The 18,027-nt window shown below is 46.7% G+C and overlaps 1 protein-coding gene across 4 annotated transcripts in view; it reads right to left on the minus strand.

The window, feature by feature from the left end:
- LOC132785310 (protein dachsous) overlaps positions 1-18,027 on the minus strand; it is a 75,412-nt gene that overhangs the window by 12,303 nt on the left and 45,082 nt on the right. For 2 of the 4 annotated variants that reach the window (XM_060791470.1, XM_060791390.1), the window contains 4 exons: positions 7,632-8,304; positions 5,369-6,024; positions 4,248-4,725; positions 2,366-2,868 (listed from right to left, as the gene is read on the minus strand). In XM_060791470.1, the coding sequence (XP_060647453.1) occupies positions 2,366-2,868; positions 4,248-4,725; positions 5,369-6,024; positions 7,632-8,304 (2,310 nt within the window). Of the gene's footprint in view, positions 1-2,365; positions 2,869-4,247; positions 4,726-5,368; positions 6,025-6,104; positions 6,435-7,631; positions 8,305-18,027 lie in introns of those variants that run through there. The other 2 variants (XM_060791549.1, XM_060791627.1) reach the window with 2 other exon arrangements.

Below are 18,027 nucleotides of genomic sequence, written 5' to 3' on the forward strand. Positions count from 1 at the left end.
TCTGTTTGGGATTCCGCTTCGGACTGGGTTGGAGTTTTGGTTTCGGGTTTGGGTCGCTCTACTTGGGCTGCCCGTGTCCGCGTATCTTAATCTCAACAACAGTGTTGAAAATCCAATCTTAAAGCAATAATTCATACTTCAAGATTACGAAGGCAGCAAACATTTAAAAATTTCATTCGTTGCCTTCCTCCTTTTTCCTCTTCTCATCTCTCGTCTTTCGTCAGCAACTGCATCTTATTCCCAGGCGTTCGTTCTTTGGCGAATAAAGCAGAAAAAGGTGAGCCCAGAGAGAGAGAGAGAGAGATAGAGTGAATGAAGAGAGGGAGGAAAAGTAGAAGACAAGAAGCATTGGCAATGGCAATGGCATTAAAAAGAAATTATGCATTCCGACCAAGTTGGCGGCCCCGAAAATCACTGAAGAAAAATGTGAGCCATCCAAGTTGGCCACCAGAGAGGGATGAGCGGCGAGAGAGAGAGAGGAAGGAATGGGTTGAGGCTGTGCTGCAGAAGAAACTCTTCGCATAAGAATTTAATATGCAAAACCGCAAAAACCGTTCTGAGCATAAAACAAGAAGGAGATTTTGTTGCTGCCTCCATCTCGGTGTCAGTCTCTCTCTCTTTGTCTCCCTCTTACTCTTTAGGGCAGCCCTCAGTGAATTGGTGTGTGTGTGTGTGGGTATCTTCTGCTTTTTTTTTCATAAAATAAAAACATTGAAAATATTGTTTGGGTCGCCAAAATGGAGACACAAAAATGACAGTCACGAGATTTATGCCCCGCCAAGATTACGCAGGATGGTCTCCTTTCCCCATCCCCGATATCCCATACTTGTGGTCGTCGTAGTTGGACAAGAGAGTGGACACCACACTACTTTTGGGACTAACGACGACGGCTGCTGTTGATGTTGCTGCTGTGGTTTCATTTCGGTAACCAGCAAACCACCAAATTATGCACGGAATTGCTACAAAAATGGCAACCGCCAAAATGGCGCATGATTTGTTGTGTACTTTTATAGCAGGAGCAACTGCTGTGCCACCAGAGGATGATGATGCATCTCTGTCTCTCCCCACACTCTTAACCAGCTGTCAGCTGTATCAACTTTAATCTGCTTTGCAGCAGCTGCTGCTGTAGAGACGAAGCCGGCAAAGCGGGTGTGGGGCAGCAATGGGCTAAGCGTTCGCGTCATTTGCTTGCGGTGGAATTGCTTAATTACAACAACTGTGGCATTATGTGCCGCAGCTTCTTTAGCTGAGATTTATATGTTGCAACGTGCAACGCCAACGCAAACGCAAAGAACAAAGAACCAAGCACAAAGCGAGAAGAATGCAGATGCAGTTAGGACTACAAAAAAAAAAGACTAAAAAGAGTCAAATCAAAGGCGAACCGCCAACGAAACGCAACGAAATGTGTCAATTTTAATTGTTGCCGAAGCGGATTTAAGGGCCCCGCAAAGCAGAAGAGTCAAAGGAGGAGACACAGACCATTCGACGCGAGAGAGAGAGGCAATTAAATGCATGTCAAAGCGTCGCAGCCATCACGCGGCTTTCGTCCTCAGCCTCGTGTCGGAAATGCAGCAAGTGGGAGATGCAACAAGCGAGCGAGTCGAGTCGAGTCGCAGATTGGGGGATGGACAATGTGAATGATGCGACTGGGAACTGGCAATCTTTATATGTGAGTGTGTGTGCAATGCGATGTGCGGGGTATGCAAAACATGTGCGAATCGAACGTGATAAAAATGTTAAAGGCTCAACGCTTCAACATGCCAAAACCTAAACAGCGAAACACCGCAGCAACAGCTACACAGCTATAGCAACGGGGCAACCACAATAGCAGTAACAACCAGGTGACGGTTACGAATCGCACTTAATGGACACATGGAACGAGAGACGCGGGTGGGTAGAAAGGCACAACAAGCACTCTACAGACTCGAAGTCGTAGTTGGAGTCACAGTTCACAGAGTGACAATTACGCGTGCGCCATGCAACAGCAACAACATTGTCTCTGGCTGAATGCAAATCGGAACCGCCTGGTTGCTAGTTGCCGCACCCGCTCTTGGGACAGCCTCGCATCGCCTCACAAGAGTCGTGTTCTCGGCCATTGTCACGTGACGCTGATGCTACAAATCATCCGCAGCACAAAAGGCAGGCGACAAACGCGCAGCTCACGACCCAGCCACAGAAACGAGACAGCGAGACAGAGGATGAAGCAGGAAGCCAGCGTGGCAACTAAGCTAAGCAATCGTCGTGTAAAACTAGAAGCGTCAAATAGACAAAAGTTTTCCAGGAAGCAACTCGCCAGGAAGAGTCATCGTCGTCTTTTTGGTCTTTGGGCTAGACATGACCTTACAATAAATCGTTGCACACTTACCCTGAACACCAGGCTGGAGCTGGTAAACGTTGGTCGATTGTCATTCAGATCGAGCACCTCGACGCGCAGCATTCGTAGCGTTTGCTTGGGCGGATTGCCGCCATCGGTGGCCGCCACAGCCAAACGATAGATGCTCCTCTCCTCATGGTCAAGCATGACGCGCGTTCGAATCACGCCCGTGTTGGCATCGATGCTGAAGAGGCCGTGGCCATCGGAGTCACGACCCTTTAGCAGCGAATAGTTGATCGATGCATTCTGTCCATTGTCGCGATCTATGGCGCGAATTCGCACCACCTCAGTGCCCGGTGGTTGCTCCTCCCGCACGCTGACCACGTCCTCCTGCGGATCCGCAATCTCCGGCGCATTGTCGTTGACATCCGTCACATGGACACGCACCTGAGTGCGTGCGCTGCGCGTTGGCGTGCCCTGATCCCTGGCCTCCAAGACCAGATCGTAAAGTTCGCGCAGTTCCCGATCGAGAGGCTCGCGTGTGGTAATCTCGCCTGGAATGATGAGAGAGAATTGCATAGAGATTAGACTTGTGTACATATAAATATGGCAAGAAGAAAAAAAAGCGGAGAGAACTTTGTAGCTAGCTGCATTGTTAGCCAGCAAAACTGGGTCGCCAATGATTAATGCCAGCTCCAGGTTGGCTCCAGCCTTCTGATGGTGCTGGTGGTGCCATCGTCATCGCCATTGCCATCAAAATTGTTTGCCCCACAGCATTGGGGCCAAAAGAAAATCATGTCAGGCGAAACGAGTTTGTTCTGTGTTCTGCTGTGGCAGGATTAGCTGCACGCGATTTCCATATTTAATTTAAATGAACCGAGACTTGTGTCTTGGCTCCTTTTGGCCCCAAAGGCGCACACGCTCATTGCAAGCACACAACGGCAGATGGGGAGATGGAGACGAAGACGGAGACGGAGAAGAGGACAGAATGTCAACCCAATGATATTCCATTGACGGATGAGCTGACAGCGTTAAAACTGTTGTTGCTCAAACACTAATGGTCATGCGCTGCAACTGGCTGCCAGCTTCCCATCCACGTCCACGTCCACATCGACATCCTCATCCCAATCCCCATCACCATCTCCATCCCCATACCACATCTTTCTATCTATATCGCCAAACAGATCGCATTTTATCGCTTGCCCCATCGTCAACGTCTTCTACTTGAGGAACTGGTTTAGCCGTCGTCATCGTCGTCGTCTGCTCGTGCGCGTTTGATCTATGGGCATTGACGTGGGCAATGCAGGAGCTGATGCTGCTACAACTAGAGCACAGTGCAGGAGCGACAGCCAAGTGCAGCGCAGTAATGAATGACCATGGGTCATGGCTGCTGGCTTGACAGTCCTCTCTACTCTACTGCCCTCCTCTCTCTCTTTCCCCCACTTCAGTTGCATTCGAATTCAAAGCATGTAAGAATGGCTACAGTAAACTATAAGACAGCAATAGACCCTTTACTTTTACTAGCATGCTATAGAATCTCTCATAAAGTTAAGTATTAAGGTTAATTCTTTTAAATTTCTGTTTGTAAAATTGGTTATATAATATATATAATATAATATAAAGGTAAATTACTGAAATTATATATTAAAACTGAACTTTATTTAAAATTATTTTTTCTATTTGATAATTAAAATGAACGGACAGACTACTACTGCTGGTTTAGAATATATAAACTTTCTCTGTTTATTATGCGCTCTTCAACTCTAACCAAGTTAATAGACCTCTTTCAAGTTTCTTAAAAACCGTACGGGTCTAAAGAGATTCAGATTCGTTTATTCTAACAGCGTTGAGTGAGTTGTTAGACGCTCAGCTGCGTTGCGATTGAGCTTGGCTGGCGGACACTAATTTATGGTCAAAGGAAGCATCGACTCACCTGTGACGGGATGCACCTGGAAGCTCGAGTTGGCCGGCAAGAGCTGGTAGCGTATTGCCGCATTCTCGCCAATGTCCAGGTCGGTGGCAGTCACAACGCCTACGACGGCGCCACGACGCAAATTCTCTTCGATGCGGAACTCGTAACTTTCGCGCTGGAACTTCGGATCATTGTCATTGGCATCCAGGACACGGACCAGCACTCGAGCTCTCGCATGAGCTGCCGGAGTGCCATTGTCGGTGGCTAGGACTGTGAGTTCATAGCGATCGCGACTCTCGCGGTCTAACGCAGCACGCAAATAAATCCAGCCCGAGTTGGGAAAAATGCCAAAGTGCTGGGCAAGATCGGCATCGGCTGCATTCAGGGCGAGACTGTGGCCAAGGCTGAGACTAGCATTGTCAGTGCCGGCATCGACGATGCGATACGTAATCCTCGCATTATTCCCAGTATCGAGATCGCTGGCGTTCACCTGGATGATCTGGAAACAATGAAAGAGAGAGACAATTGAGCTTGTTGTTAATTTGGTGTGGAGAAGAATAAAAGAAATGAGTGCAGATCTACATGCCAAACACGGCTGGCGGTCATCAATCATCTAAAGAGCTGCAGCTCAACTTCAAGTTGAAGTTAAAGCTGAAGCCGAAGCTGCCGCGGAATCTGTGATGTATGTCTGCGTAAATCTCTAGAGGAATCCCTAGAACTGCCCGCAGTGCGCAACTCGTTTCACGTTTCGCTTCTCGAGTCGCGGACTCTCTCGAGATGCCAAAGATATAAAGTGATTTTATGATCAAAACTAGTTCAGCGAGGCACGAGTTGCAGCCAGGCGGCAGGCAACCGCTGGTTGCATGCAACTGTTGCAACAGCGTGCAGCTTGCAGCGCGCAACGTGCCACTGCTCTTGAGGCAGCCGCCGCATCTTCTTCTCTGGGGTGTTGAGATATTTTAAAAAAGATATGACGCCTGCCTGACAAAAGCGTGACTTTTACTGGCTGTTAATCAAATTTATGTTGCGCATTTAGTTTGCATTACAAAAATTTATTTTTCAATAAAACTGCAGGCAGCTCTAGCTGCCCCAAGGGGCAAGAAGGAGTGCAACCAGTTTCAGTTTGCAGTTTCGAAACTTACCTGGGCATTGATAGCTCGCGATTCGGAGACATTCACAGCATACTCGTCGCGCTCAAAGACGGGCGGATTGTCATTGACGTCTTGGACATCCACAATGATGGTGAGATCCGCGGAGAGCGGCGGCATGCCACCATCGGTGGCAGTCACAGTTAACGAGTGCCGCTGCGATGTCTCATAGTCCAGATGTCGTGATAGCACAAGGTGGCCAGAGCGTGCATCGATAGCAAAGAGCGATGACTTCGACTTTGACTGTGATGCAGACAGCGGCTTTCTGCCACCACGCTGGGTGGCATTGCCCGAGGCAGTGGAGGAAGACAGACTGTAGGTCACCTGGCCGCTGCTGCCCGAGTCCTTGTCGTGGGCGTGCGCAGCAAAGAGCGGGGTGCCCAGCTCGGCGTTCTCTGGCACCGAGATGCGCACCATGCTTGTCTCAAACTCTGGTGCATTGTCATTGACATCCTCGACCTCGATGTTCACCTGTGTGTGGCCATAAACCGGAGGCTCTCCACTGGTGGCCTGAATGTTGAGCAGCACCTGCGACTTTGCCTCGTGGTCTAACGGATGCGCTATCCGTATGTTGCCTGAAGCGGCCTCGATGCTGAAGTAGCCATCGGGATCCCCAGAGTAGATCGAGTAGCGCACGGGACTCCTTTGAGCTGCAGGCGAAAATAAAAGCGTGAGGTGAGAACTAAGAAATGGATTGATAAAAATGTAATAAAAAATTGTTAACACATACACCTGAAGTATTGCGAATTCTAGCAATTGCACTCCACACAACAATTCCACAAAAAAAAAAAAGTTAAACTTATTGCGCAGATTTTCTTCTGACTGACGCTTGATTTTTGGCGCGCCGCCATTTTTTTTTCTTTTGCATAAGTGCTTTCTATAGTCGAATTTAAAACTTGTCAATGAAAAGTGCACAGCGAAAGATATGTAATAAAAATGCTAGCAAACATACACACGAAGTACTGCGGATTGTAACAGTTACACTAAACACAATTACACAAAAAACAATGGTAAAACTTATTTTGCAGTTTTTCTGTTGACTGACGCTTGTTTATTGGCGAACTGTTTTTTTTTTTTCCTTAGGTGCAGTACTTTCCAGAATGGAAATATCGAATGAGCGCTTTAATTATCGATAGATTGTATTTGTAATTATTTAAATACTGATAAATATACTACATTTGCTAGCACTTCTGTTTAAATGAAAGGGTAACTCTGTTTTTCTTCGTGCCATAATTGAAAATTCGCTGCTGATCGTTCGTTATTTCAAGGGCAAATATTATTAATTAAATTTGTTCATTGCGTTTTATTGAACGTCAAATTTGCAAGATATGATAAGCCGGAGGCAGCACCTTTTCAATATCACCGTTGAGGCGCAAAAATTTGAAAGGCAAAGAGAGAGAGAGAGATCAAATGTTCGCCTCATTAAAGGCAATTCAAATGCCAGGCGAGCCAAACAAAGGAGACGCAATGAGTCTGCAGGAACAATAGAGCCCAAAGATTGACACATGAGAGGAATCGGGATGGGAACTGGAGACTGTAGACTGAAGACTTGGCAATGAAAGGAAGTGCACAGCGAAAGCAGCAAATTAAAGCTCAACATCATTTTGCATAGCCATCCAAAGAGTCGTTCCACTCTTCTCAGACCCCGCTCTGGCCCTGTCTCACTCCTAACCCAACTCTTCTCCTGAAACTTCGAGTTGAGCTGGAGCTCGTGTCTCAGCCTTTTGTATCATCGAGCAGGCGAGCAAAGCGAGCGATGACGAGGACGTCGTTGCCTCGTTGATGGGTGCAGATTTCTGCCGAAATTTGCGTTTGAAGTGTTTTGCTTTCGCCATTGTGCCGCTGCCGCTGCCGCACTCCGCGTCTGCTTCTTCTGCTCACTCTGGATGCCTCTGGATGTGGCATGGCCAGTGGCTTGCATGTGGCCCATTTTGTTGCAGGCGCTGCAAGCTTTTTTGCTTGTACAAATTTTATTTTAATTTTCTTGGTCTTTTTCCGTTGGCGCAAGCATTCAAGCGTTCTTCTGCTCATCCGTCCGTTCGTCCGTCTGTCTGTCCTCCCTCTGTCCGTCATATGCGCATATTTTGTTTTCCAGCTCACTGAACTAATGAATGCCAACCCAATACAAAGACGTCGCCAACACGTCGGCAAGCAATAATTTGGCAAGCAAGGCATTGAGTATTTGTCTGCCCGAGGGAAACGACTCGAATTGCAGTTATACATAGTTGGACTTTTTTCGATTGAGACTGGAACTCACCGGTGTCACTGCTGGTGGCTATCACTGAGCCAACGACTGTGCCGCGTGGCACATCCTCCTTCACGTAGTAATTGTAGCGCGCCTTCTCAAAGATGGGCGGACGCTGCATGGCATCGATGATGCTGAGAAAGACAACGGCATCTGTGCTTGTCCTCAAGCCACCTCCATCGGTGGCCGAGATGTTGAGCATGTGCCTCGGTTGCGTGCGCACCGAAAGCATGTCTGGACGCACCACAAAGATCTCGCCACTCGCACGATCGATGCGAAAGATGCCGCCCTCGTTGCCGGCCACAATGCGATACGAGACCTGACCAAAGCTGCCCGCATCGGGATCTGTGGCCACCACAGCCACAATGGGCAGAGGAGTGCCAGAGGCTTGCGCTGTGCCCGACTCTCTGAGGGAGACGTTGTACTCGCGTGGATAAAACACAGGTCGATTGTCGTTGACATCCGTCAGCTGCATCTTAATCATGGCCGTTGTGCTGAGACCGCCTCGATCTGTGGCCAGCACGGGAAACTCGTAGCTGTTCCTTCGCTCATAGTCCAGTTCTCCGGCAATACAAATCTCTCCGGAGGCAGAGCGCACCTCGAACTCTGTGAGGTGCTTGAATCCCTCGCCCAGAGTGTAGTTGACCATTGCATTGACGCCGCAATCCGGATCGCTTGCCGAGACCTGTAAAAATAAACAATTTTCAAATTAGTATGTACAATTTAGACGTAAAAAAAACTAAATTTGCTCTTAAGTTTTAAAGTATTAAAATATCAAGTTATGTAATACGATTAAGATTAAGATCTCACGTATGATATTTATTTTCCAATATTCATGTGTATAGTTTGTATACAATTGTTGCTTATGTTAAGACACCTTCTCATTAAAAGGCTTGCATTTGCTTCAAGAACAATAGTGAGCTTTACTCAAAAAAAAATTTCATTTGAAAATTTAGTAGATATGCTGTTTGCGCAATCAGTACAGAATATAGCTAGATTTATGTCTGCGTATAAGATGTGAATTCACAAATTGTCTTAGAGCAAGAAGCATTAACGCGAACTTCTGAAAAGTAAACTACCTTCTTAGCAAAAGAATCAGATCTTAGTTTTCTCATAGTCTTTATATACCTAACATATGCATTGCTAAAAATTGAATTATGAAGGGCTATCTATGAGAGGCTCTTTTGCTTATAGACAAATTTTTGTCACCACAACATGAACTAACACTGATAAACATTCATGCAGTCTGCAAACATCATGAGAGCTCTGTTTGTTGTCTTGGTTGTGGTAAATGAACGAACAGTTGTTATTCCAATTACAAATGAAGTTGTCATAATTTTAATTCGATTTAAAGACCGTTGCCCGATCCCCTCCTTCGCTGTGGAGGAGCTAATCTGAGCGCAAGTTTAATTCGCAACACCCGTGGAGCAATTTGTCATGGTTCCGCAAAACGAAAAAACGAACAACCCGAAAAGCCTCTGGCACTCTCCACTTCAACTTAACGGAGGCTCAAGCGATTGTCAACTTACATATAAATATATTTTTTTTTTGGCCAGTCACCCGCTACTCTTCTCCTCCCCTCTGTCACTATCCGGCTGTGGGGAAACAGGAGCAACGACCTCGCTTAATGGCTGCCAATTAGTTGGCATTTGCGTAATCAACATTTACATTTACATTGGTCCCATTCCCTTATTGGACCTAAAAATAGCACACAGAGCACACACCGAAGCAGCGGGGGGAAGAGATTGGGTGCAGAGGGGATAGACTAGAGCAAGACCTGGCATTTTGACGCCAACAAACAACGAGCAAAAATCAGCAATTAAAACTGTCATTATTTCACTTTAAATAGTGGATATCCCCCTAATTCCCTCTGAGTTGTCGCTGCTGTGCCTTAGACTGATATGCATTTAAAGCGAAAAAGCGAAACGTGTCCACGTCCCCGGCGATGCACGGCAACTCCTCACGTTCAATTTCAGCGCTAATTACACTTTTTGTAAGCCAAAGGCATCGAACTGTGAGCCCAAGCAAAACCAAAGGCAAAGGCGAAGGCGAAGCCCTGGCGGAGATCTACTTAGATTGCTGCTGCTCAAGTCGCGACTAAAGACTTTCATTAAGCTTAGTTGCCAGCAGTTTAAACCCGTTTAACCCGAGCGAAATTGTCGCCAAACAGTGACGATGTCTCGCTGCCGTTGCTGCTGCTGCTGCTGATGGCGGGCAACGATGTCGTCAAACAGCCAAACAGATTGGCAATTTTATCTGTCAACAGCATTGGGAACTGTTTGGGACACGACACGACAGCAACGCCAAGGAGTCAGCTTGGATTCTACGCCCACACGAACTGGCCCAACGCTGATGACGAGAATCCAATGATGATGAGTCGAAGTCGAGCCAACGCCTCGACATCATCGTGGGTTGAGGATGAGCTGCCACCTTAGACTGTCTTGTCAACAGACGTGAAGTGTAGTGAAAGGCAAAACTCAAATGACCAATTGTCCCAAAAATATATTATATACGAGTGCAATTGAGGCGAGAATATGCGTTCAAGTTCGTTGTCTAAGTCATTCGTTTTGCTTACGGAAAATCTCAATCTGCGTTTGAGTTGTGAGTTGTGAGTTGTCGTCGAGACTCGAGACTCGATCACAGCACGCACTTCTCACACTCGATCGAGAGCAAGAGTAGAAGTTAGAGGGCTGAGGGGAGGAAGGGAACTCAACTGCAGGCATTCAATAACCAATTATGGCCTAACAAGGCCTCGCACTCGACTCCAACTCCAACCGCATCCATCTCCAGCTGCGACTGTGGCTGCGGCTACTGCGACCGCTGTTGATGTATGCAAATAAGCTGTCAAAAGTAATTTCATTCAATTACCTTATTTATCGTATGGAGTGAACAAAAAGAAAAATCCAAAAAAAAACTGAAGAGAAATTCTGTCATGGCCAAAACCAAACAGCAAACGGCAAACAGCAAAACGAAGCTGAGGCTGGCAACAAACAACAAGCAACAAGCAACAACAATGCGGTCGAATCGAGTCGAGTCGCTTATACTCATTGTCAGATGATTGCCCCGCTTCTGGCTGGCGTGTGAGCTGCAGTTGGGAGATTGAAGTTGAGGTCGCGGGGCAAAGCAAAGCAAGAGCTGAGAGCAGAGCCACATCCTGAGCCAAGAGTTGAACGTTCCATTTGCCAAATGCATATTGTTCGTGGCGTGGCTCTTGATTAACACCTCTTTCACATCGAAGCGACAGAAAGAGAGGGGAACGAAAGAGAGGAAGGGAGAGAGAAAGGCTAATAGAAGTTGGGGAAATGTCGGTCGTGTCGCTTGAGCGGATTATCACGTAGCGAGAGCGCGTTGCTTTCTGATAAGACTCGGACATGTCTCGGGGCCTGTGGCTTACTGTGGTTGCACCAGCCTGCTTCAGACTGAGTGCAACATGTGGCAGTTGCCTGGCTAGACCAAACATCGCAGCCTTGCATATTTTTTATGCAATTTCCGGCAGATGTGGATGATTTAGCTGCGCTTGGGCCTGCGATGGCGACTCATGAGAAATGGTCATGTGCCACATCCAAGTGGCAAGTGCGCAGCGAGAGAAGGGGGAATGAGAATCTGGCGAAATCATTCGAAAAACATTTATTGGGCAGCTTGAGCTGAGCTGAGTTGAGCTCAGCTTACGACCACTTTGAGATCAATCAGAGCTTTGAGTTAAGCGTCGTCTATCAATCGAGTGTGAAACACAATCTCAATGGCACACATTGCGGCAATGAAAGTGCTTGTTTTTGCATGTCTCTAGTTGCATGCGGCATGTTCGCTGTGTGGGCAGAGTCAGAGTTTGGGTTTCGTTTGGGTGCAGAAAGCGTGCAATTGTCTCACTCGCCAGCGAATTAGCTATAAAGACATAAGATCGTATGGCCCAGGGTCTGTCCTGGGATCGGAGTCGTCGCAGTTGTTTTTATTGTTGTTGTTGCTGTTGCATTCGGCGTTGCGGCATGTAAAGATTTCACACTATTACATTGATTAGTCACGGCTCTCGCTCACTCGCAGTTCCAAGCCCAAATACCATTCCCAATCCGAATCCGAATCCCATTCCCAATTTCCAGTCTCAGTTTGATATTCCGCTATGTCTCGCATATTCTCCCGCTTCTTCTTCTTCTTCGTGGTTGTCTTCTTGTACATGGCACCTGATTTATGTTGACGCCTTATCAGAGCCTCTCAATATTTATTGCAATTTTTATAAATTATTTTTTTGTAAAATTCAGTGCTTCGGCACCCTTTGCCATCTCAAAGATTTATATGTGAGCAGATGTGACTTTTTGATGGAGCACCAAACACACCAGACATTCTCTCTCTTTCTGTCTCTCTCTTGCTCGATCTTTCTTTCTCTACTCTACTACGCTCTCTGTGTGTGTCTTGGCAACTATTTGCGATTGCAATTTAAAGTTGAACCACATCCACATTCACATTTACCACACGTTGTTGCACTGTTGCTGTTGTTGCTGATGTTGCTTTGTCGCTTCGCTTAGAGTCCTACAACGAAAAGCAATTCTAACAGTTATTGCCACAGCACCTCGCCACCGCTGTGGCACCATCAAATTGCCACGCAGCTTGTCGTGTTATTAACAATTTTTTAATTTTCCGGTATAGATTTCTGAGCCAGCCTTGCGACGTGTTTGCATCTCAGTCTCTCAGTCTCAGTCTCGGTCTCAGTCTGTGCTCCACCTTGTCGCTGGCTGTGCATTCAGGTGCTTCTCCAGCTGTAGACTGAGAGACTGAGACTAAGACTGAGACTGCAACTCGACTGGTTGCATCATCAAAATGCATCTAACAAGGTTGTTAGGTGTTAAATAAGTGTGCTTAAAAATTTATCTTGTACATTTTCCTCTATTTGATTTATGTTTGCTCGCCCGCCACAAGAAGTCAAATGAGCAGGCAGCTCAGAGAAGAACGAGGAAGGGGCGAGGAGCGACTGCAAATGTTAAACAGCGACTTGATCTTCACAGTTGTATTCGCAGCATTCGCTGTGTGTGCTGCAGCTGTCTCACCACGGCCATGTTTCAAGTCTGTTTTGAGCCATCAGACAATCGCCTTTCCCTCAACAAGCAGCGACTAACTTTTGCTTTCGCCAATAGTCAACTGTTGGAGGAGCTAACTCTCCAGCTCGACTCGATTCGAACTCATTGGGCGCCCACTTCCATCTATTGATAAATCAAAATTCCAATAGATGCGTGTGACGAGAGACGGAGACGGAGATGAGGAGGAGGTGAAAAGGAAGCAATGCAAAGAGCGGGAGATTTGCATTTGGCCGCCAGCTTGGACCTGGACTTGACTGTGACTGCAACATCAACATCAACAACAGCAACAGCAACCACGACGCCAAATGGCCAAAAACATGCGATGCGATGCGTTGGGTTGCTTTGCGCTGCGCTGCGAACCCCAAGTCAAGGCATAGTCCAACTATGCAAAAGCTCAGTCAACACAACACAACACAACAAACAAGCAGCAACAACAACAGCAACAACAACAGCAACATCATTGTTACAACCACTGCGAATGCGAATGCGTTTCTTGTGTTTGCGCCTTGCAAAAAAATGCCTTTTTGCTGTTTGGCTGCAGTCGCAGTTGGCAGTTGCAGTTGCATTTGCAGCTGCCACCCGCCGTCGTCTTCGTTGTCGTTGTCGTTGCCCCCTTCGCCACCACCTTCGCTGTGGCCAAAAACAAAAAAAGAGTTGGCTTAGATGATGGATCGTTGTATAAACTCGTGAACGTTTGCCTTGTCTCCTGTCTTCTCTTTGGAATGTGCACGTCCTCACGTCGTCGCCTAGAAATGTGCGTCACCGACTCGACTTGGAATTCAAAGTGCCTGTGACAAAGTTCATGAACTTGCAAGCTTATCAATGGGGCAGCCACTCCCCGTTTGCCCCTCGCTGCAGCAGCCGCTAATTAAGAGCTGACTGGCTGCCTGGCTGCCTGACTGCATGCTTCACAGCTTGCCCCAACTAACGATGCAGCCTACGAGTGAATGAAATCAAGAGGCACAGGAAGTGACGTCGTCATGGGCAAATCAAGCAGAGAGACGCTCAATGCGGGTGCAACTGAATAAGGAGAAGGTGAAGGAGAAGCCAACATCGAGTGTCGTCATAAAACATTCTAATTGGCAGGCAGCGTGGGGCCAGAGCCAGACTTTAGCCTGGGGAGTCGAGTCGGGAGTTGGGAGTCGAAAGGAGAAGTGAGCCAGTTGCATAACTGGATCAGCAATTAATCAAGCAGCAACAACTACATCAATGAAAGTCGCGTGAGAAATAACCGCATCATTGTCAGCATTGTCATCATCGTTTGCCCAGGTGTCGTCATCGGCATCGTCATGCTTGGATCTGTGGCAAGTTTGGCGCGTTTGTCTCGTTGCAATTTGCTTCCGCCCCGAAAGCAGCAAAAAGGAGAGTCAACGAAAACAAAACCAAGCCAGCAGCGTACAACAAATGTGTTGCTATCGATTGTACAGACCAAAAGCAACAACAACCAAAGTCTGGGAAACTGAAATATTGGCAACAAGACTCGCTGGGCTTTCGTGTACATCTCTCACAGCAACAACTACGAAAAGCGTGTTGTCCAATTTTTCCTGTTGGGTTTTAATAAAGTCTTTTTAATGGCCAGCATTTGCTGTTGACTTTCGCCGCGTTCACCAAAGTCGCACCAAACTGGGCACAACTAGGAAATTGTCCAATGATGTTGCCACAAATGTGGTCGCACTTGCCGATCTCTGCTCTCTTCGCTCTGCTCTCCTTGCTTTTTGCTATGATGACCATAACAGCCGTTGCAGTTGCAGTTAGAAGTGCAGTCACAGTTGCGTCTCCATCTGGAGCTAAACTGGAGCAAGTGGGCCACACAAGGAGCCGTCAGCTGACCGAGTTAGGCCAGATGAGGAGACCCCATCATCGCAGAGTAGCGTAGCGTAGAGTGGCATGGAGTGGAGTGGACTCCTAGCCAGAGGCCTTTAGCTAAAAGACTTGCGATAAAAATCACAGCAGCAGCCCTTCCTTGGCTCAATGGGGAACCAAGAATGGTAGGGGGAAAAGCAGAGAGGAGGACGAGGAGGAGCAGCTCCTACCACGCATTCAATTTCGTCCGCCCACGAGCCTCGATGTTCGATCGAACTGATCACCGATCTCTTCTCTTCGTTCTCTAGGCCAATAACAATCACAATCACAGTCTGAGACTTTGAATTTGGATTTTTGCATAAATTCAGCGAGCAGAAAGTGGCACTCGAAGTCGACTCGACTTCAGCCCATTTTCGAGTTGGAGAAGGAATTGCAAATTGAAAATGTGAAGAAGAGCGCATAAATTTATTGAGATTGTGTAAATATTTGTGCAGCATTCAATGGCAGCAAATCAAAAACAAAAACGCTGTTAAATCGCTCCCGGAAATTGGATGCTAGTCTTCGCTGTCCCATAAATTAGCAAACCCAACGAGAAATTTGCCAAAAAAACAAAAAGAAATATAATAAACATTGTTAAATATGGTATGCACTTGGCTTTGGACGCATTCATAAATTAATGCTGCATTTTGTGGCATTTTATTTCACTGTCGCGGCTTTTGGTCACTTTCGATTTTGGCTTCGGTTTCATGCGCCACTTGATAAATGGATCTGAGCAATATGCACAAGGTGGGAGCTGAAGCTGTAGCCACCAAATGGTGGCAAGTGGCAAGTCGCTGCACCAACTCCAGACCACAACAGAGACAAAGAAACAAGAGTCTAACGTTGAAGCTGGCGCTGCATAAGTTAATCAAAAGTTCAAGTTGTTGTTGTTGTTGTTGTTGCTGCAATGCATTTGCGTAATTTAAAGCAATTCCTGTTATAGGCGACGCACCCACACGCCCCTCTCTCCCCACCTCTCGCTGCCCCTTCTCCTCCTCGCTGCAGATGTGAGGCCAACAATCGCATAAATCAAACCACAAAGTGGTTCGCAAGCTAAGCGAAACAGTTGTCGCCTGAGTTGCTGCGGACTCACAGAGAAAAACATTAATAACAAGCAGTAAAAATTCACTCAATGAATTTCCTATGCTTTACACTTTAGTTACCGAAAGTACTGAGTATTTAAATTTATAAAATTTATTTAGAATATCAGTTGAAAAAAATACTAGTAAAATTCACTCTTTTTCACACTACTCTTAAGTGTACTAAAAGTACTGAATTCTCGTATTGAAAATTAATGCTGAACTGTTTTTATTTTTTCAATATTATAAAAAAAAGTAATAACGTGAAACGGAAATAAAATAAATTCTCTTTCAAAACTACTAAATATATGATAGACCTTTTCTCACAGTGCATTACATCGTATGTGGAAGGTAAGACAACAAGTCCAACAGTCCACAGTTTGGATCGCAATCGACAAACGCTGCGCATGCGCGCCAAACGATTTATGCGATTTTAAATATCGATTTTGTTGATTTTTGTTGGGGTTTTAGCCGAGCTCTGAGCTTCGAGCCTCACTTAGACTGGCAGGTGGGTCGCCAGACTGAGACTCAGGTGAGCCACAGTGTGGCGAAGAGGGTAAGGGGGCACTAAAGTGTGGTTGAGTGGAGCAGAGCAGAGCAAGCGATAGCCGTCGTAGCCAAAATTAATTATGAGTGTGCCGGCAAGCTGGCAAATTGAATATCCACTCTCGATGTGGTTGCCGTTGCCGTTGCCGCAAGTGTTTTTCAATGTTTGTTTGAAATATTTTTGCCATTAGCCATGTGCGAAATGCAAAGCGCACTTTTTCACTTTTTAAAAGCATTATGCAAACTCTGCAATTAAGTTGCCAGTTGCCACATACAAGTGGCAGCTACGCTCCCTCCTCCTCCTCTCCCCCCTCTTGCCACCCACTCTGCCTCACTCTGATGTGATTTATCTAAATGGCACTGTGGGCGGTTGGCGTTCAGTTTGGGGCGTGTGTTAATTACGCGCTAACAATGACAAATGTCCTGCGATCTGTCCGACTGATCAACTCGATCCGAGTTCAATGCACGAGACACATTGCTGACCACTCGAAGTTGCGAGTTGGCTGACATCGGATGATGAGAGCACATTCCAATCGCACAAAGCAAACCGCAAATATCAATTTTACTGTCTGGCCAGCCAGCAGAAGAATCGAAACCACAATCACAGGTCCAGCTGAAACCTAATCAAAGCCAATCTATAGATGGTTGTTGCTGCTGCTTCTCAGCTTCCTTGTGGCGACCACAGGAACAAATGGCAACGTTAATGAAAACGTAAGATTACAAAGCAGAGGCAGACAACTCATAACCACAGCTGGAAGATCACTTTCACTGCATCATCAAGGTTTTTCTTTTCGGATTTGATTGTTTGCAATTTATGGATCGCACTGCGTCTCATTCTCTAACTAACTTTTGTGTGTTGTGTGTCTGCTTAAACAATATTTTTTGTTTCGTATTTTTTGGGCTGCTGCTGCAGCTGCTGCTGGCGGGCATAAATTGGCCGAGGCTTTGGCTTTATATTAATGCAAATATCTGATGGAGTCTCTCTCGCTCTCTCACGCGCGCTGCGTTGGCGACCCCCTGCTAGCTTCAGCAAGCAGCAGCCAGCATTTGCTGGCGATTGCTGCCACCGATTGTCTCTGGCTTCCCTCCTCCTCTCCCTCGCCTCCCTCGCTTTTCGGTCGTATAAAAGTACAATATTTTTTCGGTGCCTTCCGTTAGCTCTGGACACTGGGGCGCTTGTTACAAACGAGTTACAAACACCTGTCATTACTATGGCAAATGGCGGTGCTGCTGCTGCTGCTGCTGTTGCTGTTGCCAGTTGCCTAGCTCAGATCGGAACGGAGCGTATCGGAGCAGTGGCTCTGCTCTGCTCACAGAGTCTGACACTTAGAATTGCATAAGCATAAGTCGTTTTATTGTGACTTGTTTATGAAAATGATAAGCACTTGCGATTTATGACCAGCAACTAGCAAACAGCAAACAGCAAGCGACAACCAACAAGCGACAAGCAGCAACGAAAACAAGAAGCGACAATCGCCAAACACAAGCGCGACTTTTAATTGGGACGCGGCACCAAAGACGCAGTTGTTACTGTTGTTGTTGTGGGTGCGGGGGCACACGCTTGGTTGCCTTGGTTGCCTTGGTTGCCTTACCACGTAGTACAAATTATGGGAACTAAAACAAAAGACTTAGACAACGAACCTGCGATTGACCATTAGCCTAGCGAGCGAGCAGCAACCATTATGCAATGCCAGAAACTCGTTGCGCCTAATGACGGAAATATAATGCGTTTGCCAGCCTCTCACTCTGACCCCCTTCCCCTCACCTAACTCAGCTCTTCCTACTCTCTTATCGCATGCCATTTTAATAAACCATTTTTTCAATTAGCCTTCTCTCTCGCAGCGCACAAAAAGCGAGCAAATGCAATGCAAAAAT

This window comes from Drosophila nasuta, chromosome 2L, assembly GCF_023558535.2.
Source record: "Drosophila nasuta strain 15112-1781.00 chromosome 2L, ASM2355853v1, whole genome shotgun sequence".
Classification (NCBI taxonomy): domain Eukaryota; kingdom Metazoa; phylum Arthropoda; class Insecta; order Diptera; family Drosophilidae; genus Drosophila; species Drosophila nasuta.